We start from the raw sequence: 14,241 nt of genomic DNA, 5'->3' as shown, positions 1-14,241 counted from the left end.
CACTGATGGGAGCAGCCTGTCCCAGAAAACAGGACGATTTTCCCTCCTCACTAGTTTCACTTTCCATAGATCACTGTTCAGCGTGTGTCTGCGGGAGGAGCAGCTGGGTGGTCTGCTCTCTGCACTGAGGCTGCTAGAGGGGGAGGATTTGTCACTGTGTGATGAGGGCGTCTTCATGTGGACGGGGAGGGCCTGTAGCTATGGAGGGTGGGGTTGATGCTATTAGAGGGCATGTTTGGAGTAGAGTAGGAGATTACGACCAGTTCTCATTTCAATGCCATAACACCCCCCCCTTGGATGTTCTGTTCAGAATATCTAGAAAACCGTGCAAACTAGTCACAGAAAGTAAATTACTTATTGTCATAATTCTGCAGCCCAGATATGTACTGAGATTATGTGAAAAGCCCGGACAACCCCTTTAATGAAAACAATGCATTTATGTATGTGATGTACTGCCATCTAGTGCGCTGTAGGGGTACTGCAAGTAATATATCTAAGAATTTGAAGAGCGCCTGTCACCAGGTCAAAATTGTGCAGTTTTTGCTCTTATTTTATTCCCGCCGTTCCCCTGAATTATCCAGTTTTATTTTTTCTAAATCCGCCATACAGTTTGCAGAGATATGGGCCTTTTTTATTAGTGTTAATGTTTATTGTCTTTACATGAGGGTGTGGCTAACAGGGTAATTATGCAAAGCAACCAAAAGACACTCCCCCGAGGATCAGTGAGTAAGACCTATAAGCATTATATCTGCATAATAAGGAACAGGGGCAAAGCGGGAATAAAAGAGCACCACCGGACAAGTTTGACCTAGTCACTCCTGTAAGATGATTTGCGGGATGCCGATGGGTACTCGTGGCGGCCAGGAGCCTACTGAAGGCCCCATGGCTTATTTATACACCGATCCAAAACAGTGGGCTTCAATAAATTAAAAAAATATATCAGAAGTTCCTATCCCTGTTTTTGGTCACTTTTCCCCCAAAAGATGCAATAAAATAAAAAATAGTATGAAAAGAAAAGCTAATCTTTCTTAGGGCCCTTTTGCAGATCTTGCGTTGACCCCCCTGGGACGTTCCTCGGGGGCTGTAGTAAAGGTTATGGCCTCCTTTTCTAGGAACGTCCTGAGGAAGCTGCTCACTCAGCCTCAGCTCTGCAGCGGAGATGTCCTATCCCTGGAAGAGATTTTGGCCGAGGGGGTGGACAGTGACACCTCCAGTATGGGGAGCTTCGACCAGGGACCCGTCCGGTTGTGTAAGACCAGAATGAAGGCCTTGCAGGAGGCAACGTACTATAGCGCAGAACACGGCTACCTAGATATCACCATAGAACTCCACGGCCTCGGTAAGTCTGTCAACAAATAAACCTGAAATAATTGGGGGGGTAGAGTGGGCAGAATGTGAAGGAGACCACGTCATGTACTAACCTATGTATGAGACACCTGCAGCGGCCACTAGGGGGAGCTCTCTGTATACTAGTTCTACATTGAATTGAATATAGAAGTTGCATGTAGTAAGAGCTCCCCCCAGTGGCAGCTTCTGGTATGCAGAACTTTATAATTTACTTATATGTTTATTAGGGGATTTGGAGCTTTGTATCAAAAAAATGGAGCCCCCCTTTACATCCAGATATCTCAATCGCTTTATGATCCTTTTTTCATTAAATTAAAAAAAAACAGTTTTCTTTATAGCATGCTATGATTGGGCCGCCTCAGGGTTGCCCAGTTTTTGCTCAGCTAACTTGAGTACTCGTGCCATGCTCTGGAGGACATTAGCATTATTTCTATATATTGCAGGAGTGCCATGGAAGCTGCATGTATGGATGGAGTCTCTGCGGACGGCATTCTCTCATTCACACCACTCCGTCATGGAGAATTTACTACATGACTTCTGCACCATCAGAGAGGAGGATTATAACGAGGAGCTTATTACCGAGGGGCTGTCGCTTCTCTTTAACATCTTCAAGACCACTAAAGTAAAAATCACTTATTTGCCTGTAGGAGATAATTATCTTATACAGATCAAGGACTACACTCCAGAGCTGCACTCACTATTCTGCTGGTGCAGTCACTGTGTACATACATTACTGATCCTGTACTGATCCTGAGTTACATCTTGTGTATTTGACTCCACCAGCAGAATAGTGAGTGCAGCTCTGGGGTATAATACAGGATGTAACTCAGGATCAGTAACGGAATGTATGTACACAGTGACTGCACCAGCAGAATAGTGAGTGCAGCTCTGGAGTATAATACAGGATGTAACTCAGGATCAGTAATGGAATGTATGTACAGTGCCTGCACCAGCAGAATAGTGAGTGCAGCTCTGGAGGATAATACATGATGTAACTCAGGATCAGTAATGTAATGTAAGTACACAGAGACTGCACCAGCAGAATAGTGAGTGCAGCTCTGGAGGATAATACATGATGTAACTCAGGATCAGTAATGTAATGTAAGTACACAGAGACTGCACCAGCAGAATAGTGAGTGCAGCTCTGGAGGATAATACAGGATGTAACTCAGGATCAGTAATGTAAAGTATGTACACTGTGACTGCACCAGCAGAATAGCGAGTGCAGCTCTGGAGTATAATACAGGATGTAACTCAGGATCAGTAATGTAATGTATGTACACAGTGACTGCCAGCAGAATAGTGAGTGCAGCTCTGGAGTATAATACAGGAGGTAACTCAGGATCAGTAATGGAATGTATGTACAGTGCCTGCACCAGCAGAATAGTGAGTGCAGCTCTGGGGTATAATACAGGATGTAACTCAGGATCAGTAATGTAATGTATGTACACAGTGACTGCACCAGCAGAATAGTGAGTGCAGCTCTGGAGTATAATACAGGATGTAACTCAGGATCAGTAATGGAATGTATGTACAGTGCCTGCACCAGCAGAATAGTGAGTGCAGCTCTGGGGTATAATACAGGATGTAACTCAGGATCAGTAATGTAAAGTATGTAAACAGTGACTGCACCAGCAGAATAGTGAGTGCAGCTCTGGAGTATAATACAGGATGTAACTCAGGATTAGTAATGTAATGTATGTACACAGTGACTGCACCAGCAGAATGAGTGCAGCTCTGGGGTATAAAGCAGAATAATGTAATGTCAGTGCTGTCACTGACTTGTAATGTAGACTATTTTTATATGTACACAGTAAATGAAGAGTTTTGTGTCTTCTTGTACATGTAATGGACTTTTGCTTTCTGTGGCAGAGTGACTCTGTGATGCAGCAGGTGGCCGCCGTCTTTGCACACTGCTATGGAGACAGCCCAGTGCCCCAGATCCCGGAGATGCAGAGGACTCTCCCTGCACGATTGGGTAAGTTACCCGTAAACATATTGGAGATTTGGTTTCTTGCTCTTTCCTTGGCCAAATTCTCCAAACTGTACAGCGCCGCAGAATATGTTGGGGATATATAAGGACTAATAGTAACATGTAATGCCATTTCTCCAGGGCCGCACCCGTAGTGTCTTGTCAGTTGATCTGTGTATCTGGGCTATTGTGACCCATGGTGTGTGGTTTGGTAGCTGTCCACCTGCTCTATCCAGTGCTGACCAGCCTCTTACTGACACCGTTTTCCTGCAGATCCTCATTTCCTGAATAATAAGGAGATGTCGGATGTGACGTTCCTGCTGGAAGGGAAGCTCTTCTACGCTCACAAGGTCCTGCTGGTCACTGCCTCCAACAGGTAATCGTGACCGTGCACAATCACCACTAGGGGGAGCTAACTGCACATAGATCACAGGTCTGTACCCATCTGTATGCAGGGTGCTCCCTCTAGTGGTGGCTGCAGGAAGCTCCTATCATGGTGACATAATAAGCAGAGAAAGCCTTTCAGGCCTTTTCATCCCACCTGGCTCTTACAGAACCTAATGTTTTATTATTTTTGCAGGTTTAAATCTCTGATGACCAATGCAGGCGACGAGGACGACTCGTGTGGCACAACAATTGAAATCACAGATGTAAAATATAATGTATTCCAGGTGTGTAGACAAAATAATTTATATTTATGCCAGAAATGTAATAAGTAGATTTACAAAGTGAGAAATGGACAAGGAATAAGAGCATAAGTCCTGTGTGGAGTATCATCAACATAGGGACCTAGGGCTCATAACGGAGCCTCACTTGTAACTCATGTGCAGGGGAGCACCCCCTAGTGGCGGCTGCAGGCGGAATACTATTCATTTCTGCCTGTACCGGGGAGTTGAAGCTCGGACACCTGCGTTTTGGATTTGCCACAGGTTTCACCTATTGCTTTGCGTTGCAAAGAGTGAAATTCAAATACGGTCCCATAATTTGACAGCCTGTAGATTCACAATCTGCAGCGACTGTCGCCTTCCCCTGCGGATTTTTATCTACAGCGTGTGGATATTTCTTAAAACTCCCATCCGCGATGACTTCTCTGTAATGCAGATTTTAATATCCAAATACATTGGCCACAAGGTTACCGTATGCACCATAGGGCATCATATGCACCAGACGGAGGCCAGGAGCGGCCCCGTTAGTCCTGATGGCCCCGTTAGTCCTGATGGCCTCAGGCGGGTCAGTCTCTGTCTGTAAGCTGCTTTTTTTTTTAAATGCTTGGAATACACAAGATCCTTCTGCCCTTCGGGAACGTTGCTCCCGACCCCATAGTACCTGTACTCCCGTCCCAGCCGTCCACGGCGATGGTGTCAGAGCCAGATGTGTTGCGGCCGTCACAGAGGACAGAACAGAAGCGGCAGATTTGGCCTCGTCACGTCTCCATTAGCGCCAGTGCCAAGAAATCTGCGAGATCCGCTGGAGCATCGGACGGAAGGAGCTGCCCCTTCTCGGTCACTGACTGATGGGACTTCCAGGCCTCCTGTGTCTCGCAGTTATCAGACGCTATTCTGCATCGGACAGTTTTTCCAGATGGGGAAAAGTTAGCGATCATTACCGTCCCATCCTCGGACCTGTGTGCAATCTGGAGATGAGATCCCAGGACGTCATCGCTCTTGGTACAGTCTTTCTTAAAGGGACTGGAAACCTATAAACTTACGCAACATTTCCTCAAGTCATTTTAAGGGTCCCCCCCAAAAAAAAAAAAAAAAAAAAAAAGACTCCCTATACTATGGGTAGGGAATAACATGCAGAATGCTATGACTGCAAGTACTGGAAGCGTCAGAGAACCCGAGAGTGAACGGTCCCAGCAGCTGGACCCCCAGCCATATGTGAGTTAGCCCCTATCAGTAGTATCAATGGTAATGGGACCTGGCCACTATGTCCAGGTGATGGGGGTGGGCACAGGCAGAAGAGGGCCCCTGTGCAAGATCATGCAGTCCAGTCATGTGTCTCTGATAAACTGCTTTCGCTTTAGAGATGGAGCTGGGTCCCTCTTCCTCGTGGGCCCCAATGTGTGTCCGCCAGCCAGGGGCAATGTCGGCGGTATTGGGGACTTCTCCACAAAAGATCGGGGGGGGAGAACCAGTCTCATGGCCATCGTTAGAGACGTAGTTGCCCCTTGTGCGTAGTTCTTGCCGCTCACTCCCATGACAGCCCAGAAAATAACTTGGCACTAGCACCTGTTACAGCACCACCCGCGTCTGTAGGCAGCGTCCGGTATTGCAGAATAACACATACTGTCTATGGACAGAAAGGCTGCTGTTTTTATAAATACTGGATATATTTCTTTTTTTCGACCATTTTGTGTATACAGTTCCTATGCAGACCAATGTGTATCCATGGTAACAGAATACAGATACAAGCTATCTGGTTGCTGTGATCAATGGATCCGCTGCTGATTTGCAGTCACATTTTCCTGACCTGTGCTGATGATCGCTTCTCTCTGCAGATGATGATGCAGTATTTGTATTATGGGGGCACGGAGACCATACAAGTGCCCACCGCGTCTATTCTGGAGGTGAGTGCCTGTGCGGAGGTATATACGGGAAAACACGCTTTAATCTGGCTTTTATTATCCAATAATCCAGGATTTTTGCTATTTATAGATGACTAAACGTCACTTTAAGGAACATGGTCCCCCTTATTTTTTCAACCACATTGATGCCGATGTCTATCGGGACTGCGGCATCCAAGCAGTTAAGATCACAGCAGTTTAAGTTTGTTTTGCCGGCTGCCGTTACTCGGTTGGTGGCAGCAGTTACTCAGGCGCCGGCTGCCGTTCTTGATTGGTGACAGCAGTTACTTGGGCGCTGTTCTCAATTGGTGGCAGCAGTTACTCGGGCGCCGTTACTCGGTTGGTGGCAGCAGTTACTCAGGCACCGGCTGTTGTAACATAACGCCTGAACCTGCGCCATATATTATATATAGATATATATGTGTATGTATGTCCTGTAGGCCCCAACCCTTGTATGAGATGGGTTTCTACCTCTCAGCACATTGACCCTTATTCACACGACACTTTCGCACTAGGCCGGCACACCCCGATGGGGGCCATTATAGAGCAAGTCTGTCTTGCAGGTCAATATGGAGGAAAAAAAAAAATATAGATATATAGTAAAAATCTCCCACGTGTGGACGGGGTCCACTTGCAAAATCCGAACTGTTGGTAAATACGGGCGACATCTGTCCCCTAGATCTTAAATGATGGTGTTTCCATTCCAGCTCCTCTCCGCAGCCAGCCATTTTCAGCTGGAGGCCCTGCAACGTCACTGCGAGATCGTCTGCTCTCAGAACATCGGCCAAGACAACTGCGTCAGTATCTACAAATACGCCAAGGTAAGGCTACAAAACATGGCCGCCACATTTAGGAATTACATCCTGGTCCTTCCTCCAAAGCGTGTCATGTACACAGCGGGGGTGGGGGAACCGGCGCCAGTTCATGTTTTATGGCCTGATAGAAAGTGTTGCCCGAGGCAGCCAATCACAGCGCAGCTTTCATTTCTTAAGTTGCTGTAGAAAAACGAAAGCTGCTCTGTGATTGGTTGCTACGGGCAGCAAACTGTTTTACCCTCTAGTGATAAGGCGAAGCCTCCCATAAGGGAAACCGGGAGCCGGCAACGTAGCCTGTCAGGGAATGCTGGGAGTTGTAGTTTCACAATAGGTTTGAAGAATGTTGACTGGTGCTTTGGGGAATTAATTTACCTTTAGTTTTCCCTTCACCCATGACAGCACCACATGAGAGAGGGATCCGCTCTGCCAGGACAGGAACCTACTGAAACATAAGGGGCGGCACCTCTCCCCCGCTTCAGTTGGGTTCCTGTCCTGGAAAGGAATCCCTCTGACAGCGGCGGCGCCTGTCAGGATGAAAGACCCAGGGCCGTCCCGGCGTTTAAATTGCAGGGCTTACTTTCCTGCGACGCCGGCCGTCGGCAGCTGGTAGCGCAGTCCCCGGGGTGTTGCCTGATCCGGGCCCCGGGTTCGTGCGGGCACGTCCCGATGTCCTCCCTTCGGAGGTTCCTCCACGTGCTGCCCTCCCCCTGCGCGCGCGCCCGTCCTTCGTCTGCTTGCAGGGGAAGCCAGGGGCGGAGATCGGCGTCCGACGTCAGCAGCGCAGAGGATTCTGGGAGCGCGACCGCTGACGTCATCGGGACGCGACGATCATGACGCCGGCCAGGAGAAGCGGCTGGCGGTCGCGGGGGGAGGGGTAATGAGGGGCACTCACTTTAAAGAAGGAGCAGAAGCGGCTGCAGGGGTGACAATGGCGTCTCAGGAGGATCGCTCACCGTCCCCATTGTCTCTGCCCCCTTCACAAGCTTCGGGTCGCAAGAGCCGCTCGAGCGGCAAAAGCAGCAGCCGTCCAAGTCACCGATCGAGGGATTCCTCGAGGTCAAAAGATCGCAGAACGCACGCTCCTTCGCAGCCCCAGAGCCCGGTATCGGTCTTTCCTGGGTGGTGAGTGATCTCCGTGAAAGTAGACAATGTTGTAATAGGGCTTCCTATGTCTTTTCCTTTTTTAGGGAGGCAAAAAAGCTACATGCAAAAAGAAAAATAAAGTATGTGCCATATGCCACAGCCCTTTAGCAAAGGACTACCAAAAGGACTTATGTGTCAGCTGTATCCAGTGGACTATGGCTGAAGAGGCACCGAGCCTGGCAACAAACCTCAGATCAATAATTAAGTCGGAGGTACAGGGCTCACTTAAAAAATTATTAAAAAAGAAAAGTAAGAGTAGGAAAGCCTCCCCGAGTTCCTCGTCAGGCTCCTCCTCTTCGGAGTACCAAGTTGAGCGCGGGTCATCTTCATCCTCAGACAGTGATGCGGGGGGCAGACCTTGCTGTCCCGTGGAAGATACGGACGCTCTCCTTAAAGCCATCAGGTCCACTATGGGCCTACAGGAGGAGAAAGTAGAGAGATCACTGGAGGATGTGATGTTTGGCGGCCTACAAGAAAGGAAAAAGCGTACCTTCCCGGTCAATGACAAAATTCAGGCCCTAATCGAGAGAGAGTGGAAGAAACCGGAGAAGTCAGGTAGCCTTCCCTCCTCTTCAAAGCGAAGATACCCCTTTGAGGCTAAGGACATGGACATCTGGGACAAAGTCCCAAAGATTGACGCCGCAGTGTCTAGGTCTTCCAAGAAGTCGGCCCTGCCCCTGGAGGATTCAGGGGTTTTGAGAGATCCCTTGGATAAAAAAGCGGACTCATACCTAAGGCACACTTGGGAGGCAGCGGCAGGGGGTCTGAAACCAGCAATAGCCGGCACCTGCACAGCCCGGTCATTAATGGTCTGGTTGCAACAACTGGAAGAAAAATTGGTCTCAAAAATGCCAAGGGAGAAAATTTTAGGTGAAATGTACCTACTACACGGAGCTGCCGCCTTCGTGGCGGACACCTCCGCCGACTCGATGACGTTAACAGCAAGAGCAGCGGGGCTGTCGAATGCCGCAAGACGGGCGTTATGGCTCAAAGGCTGCCCTGGGGACATTCAATCTAAGGCAAAATTATGCTCATTACCATGTGATGGGCAGTTCTTGTTTGGAAAAGACCTGGATGACATACTAGAAAAAGCCGGTGACAAAAAGAAGGGCTTCCCCAGGTTCATGGGTGATCAAAGGAGACCGCCCTTTCGGAGGGGAAGGTTCAATCGAGGCCGTCCCCCGGGAGAACGGAAAAGGTGGGACGACAAGAGGAAGAAAGAACCAGGGTTTATGTTTGGGGGAAATACCTCAACCGCCAAAAAATCCCTGCAATGACACCAGCCCTCCTGTGGGGGGAAGATTGAGGCTCTTTTCCCAAGAATGGGAGAAAATATCGGCCAACAATTGGATCCTAAAAGTTATAAAGAATGGCCTAAAACCCCTTCTTCCAGTATCCAAGAGCTTCATTTGTGGTGACCCCCGTCAGGAAGGAACCAGGAGAGCAATCAGCCTTAGAAACAGAAATCTTAGGGCTATTGGAGAAACAAGTTCTGGTAGAGGTCCCGGAAGATCAAGAAAGAAGGGGGTTCTATTCTCCCCTCTTCCTAATAAAAAAACCCGACCTTTCCTTCAGAACGATAATAAATCTCAGGCGCCTCAATCAATGGATCAAGAACCAAACATTCAAAATGGAATCAGTGACTTCGGCCATAAAGCTGTTACACCACAACCAGGGCTGTGGAGTCGGTAAGCCAAACCTGCGACTCCGACTCCTCAATTTCCCTTACACCGACTCCGACTCCAACTCCGACTCCCACACATATTGCTTATATTTAAGTGAAAAATTTATTGTAGTACAATGTGAACCTCAGACATTTAATCATTTTTATGATCCAATAATCAAGATATTTAGCTAGAACAGAATATATATTGGTGTACTACCCGGTTTTCATTCTTTTTGGTACAGATACGATATGGATAGACAGATATGGATAAATGGATAGATAGAGCAGATTTCTAATCTGCTTTTGCTATTGAAAACATTATCTATGAGCTCAAAAACCTTTCAGGTGATGCAGTTTTTTAAAAAGATGATCAGCTTTTGCAGCTGAAAAACGTATCCTCAAAAAACACAGGAAAAACGCTGTGTGTGAATGTAGCCTTAGATCAGGAATAGAACAGCCATTTATAGGACATTTCATAACTTTCCCAAACTCCTATGAAAAAATATTCAGCACATCCTGCATTGAATTACTGTACCCAATTTATTATATATTTTAGGAGTCGGAGTCGGTCCATTTTATACCGACTCCGACTCCACCAAAATGAGCTCCGACTCCGACTCCACGACTCCGACTCCACAGCCCTGACCACAACGGCTTCATGGCCGTAATCGATTTGAAGGATGCCTATTACCATATCACGATACACCAAGAGTACCAAAAATACCTGAGGGTAGCCCTATACATCCAGGGCGACCTCAGGCATTTTTAATTCACAGCTCTTCCGTATGGCATCTCCATAGCGCCAAGGATTTTTACAAAAGTAATAGCGGAAATGACAGCTTTCCTTCGAATCCACAATGTGATTATGGTGCCTTACTTGGACGATTATTTGGTCATTGGCAATTCAGAACATCACTGCGCACATCAGGTAGAGAAGATAACAGAGACCCTGCAAAGACTGGGTTGGATGGTAAACTTAAAAAAATCAAAACTTCAACCCCTAAGGAAACAAACGTTTCTAGGTTTCGTCTTGGACTCCGACCGTCAAGTTTGTCTCTTGCCAGAGAAAAAACTAGAGAAGGTGAGAGAAATGACCCTTACGGCAATACAGCATCCTCACATGACCCTAAGAAGGGCAATGTCCCTGTTGGGCACGCTAACAGCCTGTATCCCTGCGGTCAACTGGGCAGTTTCATACCCGACAACTGCAGGCGGAAATCTTGTCAGCCCAGAGACGATTGAAAGGGCGTTTAGAAGGGAAGCTGGAACTTTCCGAAAGGGTGAAAGACTCTCTCACTTGGTGGCTAGACGACACAAATTTAACGGGGGGAATTTTGTGGCACAGGCCCGTGCCCGATGTAATATTGACGGACGCAAGCTCCTCGGGATGGGGGGCACACCTGAGAGAACATATGGCCCAAGGGTCCTGGGGTCACATAGAGCAGAAAGCTTCCTCCAACTTAAGAGAGTTGAGAGCGATAAACAGGGCCCTAGAGGCATTCATTCCCAGGTTACAGGGTCAAAACGTCCGAATTATGTCAGACAACAGGGTGGCAGTGGCGTATGTCAACCACCAGGGAGGGACAAGGTCAAACTCCCTAATGGACGAAGCCAAAAGAATCTTCCTCAAAGCAGAACAACACCTAGCCTCCCTGACAGCCCTGCATATCAAAGGGACAGAAAATGTTCAAGCCGACTTTTTAAGCCGCAACAAGTTAAAACAGGGAGAGTGGGCCCTAAATCGTGTAATATTCCAGAGGATAGTACAGTTATGGGGACAGCCAGTGATCGACCTCTTTGCCACCAAAAGCAACCGGCAAGTGAGAAGGTTCTGCTCATTAAACCCAGGGGAAAACCCGTGGGCAGTGGACGCTCTACAAATCCCGTGGCTGTTCAAGCTGAGCTATGCCTTTCCCCCAGTAGCGTTAATCCCGGCAGTAGTAAAAAAGATAAGAGACGAGCAAGCCAGAGTAATCCTCATAGCCCCGTTCTGGCCGAAAAGACCGTGGTTTTCTCTACTACAAATGATGTCTCTCTCGGACCCGTGGGTACTGCCAGAGATTCCAGATTTGTTAGCTCAGGGGCCGATATTCCACAAACAAGTCAAGGGGCTCCATCTGACGGCGTGGAATTTGAGAGGTCACTTTTGAGAGATAAAGGGTTTTCCCCGGGGTTAGTGACTACTCTAATGAAAAGTAGGAAACCAATAACAACCAACATATATGGCAGAACGTGGAAAAAATTCCTACAATTCCTGAGAAAACCGTTAGGTCAAGAACCCCCAATCGAGTCCATCTTGGAGTTCTTGCAGGCAGGCCTACAGCTAGGCCTGGCGGTTAATACCCTCAAAGTGCAGGTTTCAGCGCTGGGTGCATTATACAATTGCAATATAGCGGCAAACAGATGGGTAGCCAGGTTTATAAAATCTTGCCACAGATCTAGGCCAGTTTCCTTACCAAAAATAGCTCCATGGGATCTAAATCTGGTGCTGGAAGCCCTCACGAAGGAGCCGTTTGAACCCATACAGCAGATTTCAACTAAAAATCTCACCCTAAAAACCATCATTTTGGTAGCTCTAACGTCGGCACGTAGAGTTAGTGACTTACAGGCCCTTTCAGTCAACCCACCATATACCCAGATATACCAGGATAGGGTGGTTATGAGAACAGACCCTGCTTACTTGCCGAAAGTAGTAACTAACTTTCACCGAAACCAAGAGATTGTCCTCCCTTCCTTTTGCGAGAATCCGAAAAACCCAGGGGAGGAAAAGTTTCATAGCCTAGATGTTAAAAGAACCCTAGTAGAGTATATGTCTATAACCAGCCAGTGGAGGAGGTCCCAGTCCCTATTTGTAGCCTTCCAGGGTGCTAGGAAAGGTTATGGAGTGTCAAAGGGGACTATTGCCCGATGGATTAGGGAGGCCATTAGTGTAGCCTATTCAGCTAGTGGCGTCCCGGTTCCTGACGGCATCAAGGCTCATTCCACCAGAGCCGTGGCGACCTCCTGGGCTGAGAAAGCAGAGGTATCAATAGAGCAAATTTGTAAGGCCGCTACCTGGGCCTCACCCTCAACTTTCTTTAGACACTATAGACTAAATCTGTCCTCCTCTGCTGACTTGACCTTTGGTAGAAGGGTGCTGCAAGCGGTGGTCCCTCCCTAAGGTGTTCGAAGTCTCCAGAATCTCTCATGTGGTGCTGTCATGGGTGAAGGGAAAACCACCATGGTTACTTACCGGTAGCCGGTTTTTCCGGAACCCATGACAGCACCCGTACATTCCCCCCCTTTTTCACCGTTTGGGTGTGCACAATAGTCGGGTGTATTTGTGTGATGTGGTGTTGGATAAAAATGTAACTAACCGGGGAGTCCTCTCAAATGCTCTGTAATCCAACTGAAGCGGGGGAGAGGTGCCGCCCCTTATGTTTCAGTAGGTTCCTGTCCTGGCGGGGCGGATCCCTCTCTCATGTGGTGCTGTCATGGGTTCCGGAAAAACCGGCTACCGGTAAGTAACCATGGTGGTTTTTAAATATACCCTGAAAATGCTAAAAATAAAGCAAACATTTGTTTTGCAGAGTGTGAGATAAGCTGCTGTTCTCGGCCCCTTCTTGTGGAGGCTCGAACTTTATTTTTTCAACTTCATGGTAATAAATGGCAAAATTTCATTTTTAAAGTGCCCCTGGCAGCAGGATTGTGCACAGTAACCTACAGGCAGCGTCAGGTCGGCGCCGTTATACCGAATACACTGATACCTGGGGATGGAATCTGTCTTGTGGTTCTTGTTAATCTTTATTTTCAGTTTTGAGTTAATGACCTGCTCGTGCCCCGGGGGCGGCCTGTGGGTGGGGGGCTTCATCTGTATGGCTTCTCACAGCTCGCTGATCCCTAGTCTGCATAATGAATATCTGTACATCCTTCCGAAAAAAAACAAACCCTTCTGCAGGCAGGTACCGGCCGTGGCCACTGCGCTGCCGCATTATCACATGTTTAGTGTCCAGTTAACTATTCTTGATGTTGTTAAGTAAAAAAAAAATCATTCTGAAAATGGCGGTAGCGGTTATCCGATAGCTGCTCTTGCACAGACACGGGCGGCGCCATCTTGGAGGAGGACATTTTTTTTTTTTTTCTCCAGCAAGACAGCGCCACAGCAACTATCAGATCTCTATACACACCGGTAGATGCTACTGTGCAGGCGCCATTTTCAAACTGATTTTTTTTTTCTTGCTCAGTAACATCAAGAATAGTTATTATTAGGACACTAAACATGCGAGTATGTTGCAGCGCAGGGGGCCACGACCGGCGTCTGTCTGCAGAAGGGTTTTTTTTTCCCCCTCAGTCTGTACAGGTAGCCACTATACAAAGTAGGAGGCCGGTCCATGTCGGGGATTAGAGACCTGTCAGAAGCCATACAGATGAATACATAAGCAGAGCAGGACATGAAGACCCCCACAGGCCACCCTGGAGCATGGGCATATCATTAACTCAAAACTGAAAATAAAGATTAACAACAACCACAAGACAGATTTCATCAGTGTAATCAGTATAACGGCGCCGACCTGACACTGCCTGTAGGTTACTGGGCACAATCCTGCTGACAGGTTCCCTTTAATGGCCAAAAAAACACCCCACATTCCACTATTTTTTTTTTTTTTGTGTTCATTAAATGTGACCAGGTAAGATGATTCCCCATGTCACTACTGTTCTGTCATCATCAAACAACTAAATTATATATTTTTAT

At 47.6% G+C, this 14,241-nt stretch overlaps 1 protein-coding gene across 2 annotated transcripts in view; it reads left to right on the top strand.

Annotated features, from left to right (window-relative positions):
• The window catches only part of ABTB2 (ankyrin repeat and BTB domain containing 2), a 129,101-nt gene that overhangs the window by 113,770 nt on the left and 1,090 nt on the right, over positions 1–14,241 (top strand). For both annotated transcript variants that reach the window (XM_073541792.1, XM_073541791.1), the window contains exons 10-16: positions 1,113–1,339; positions 1,791–1,969; positions 3,220–3,325; positions 3,593–3,695; positions 3,900–3,990; positions 5,820–5,888; positions 6,593–6,706. In XM_073541792.1, coding sequence (XP_073397893.1) covers positions 1,113–1,339; positions 1,791–1,969; positions 3,220–3,325; positions 3,593–3,695; positions 3,900–3,990; positions 5,820–5,888; positions 6,593–6,706 — 889 coding nt within the window. The remainder of the gene's footprint in view (positions 1–1,112; positions 1,340–1,790; positions 1,970–3,219; positions 3,326–3,592; positions 3,696–3,899; positions 3,991–5,819; positions 5,889–6,592; positions 6,707–14,241) is intronic.

Source organism: Dendrobates tinctorius, unplaced genomic scaffold (assembly GCF_039654945.1).
Source record: "Dendrobates tinctorius isolate UK_male_01 unplaced genomic scaffold, ASM3965494v1 ptg000124l, whole genome shotgun sequence".
NCBI classification, from domain to species: Eukaryota; Metazoa; Chordata; class Amphibia; order Anura; family Dendrobatidae; genus Dendrobates; species Dendrobates tinctorius.
The sequence above is the reverse complement of the archived record's forward strand: the minus strand, read 5'-3'. Positions and strand labels throughout refer to the sequence as shown.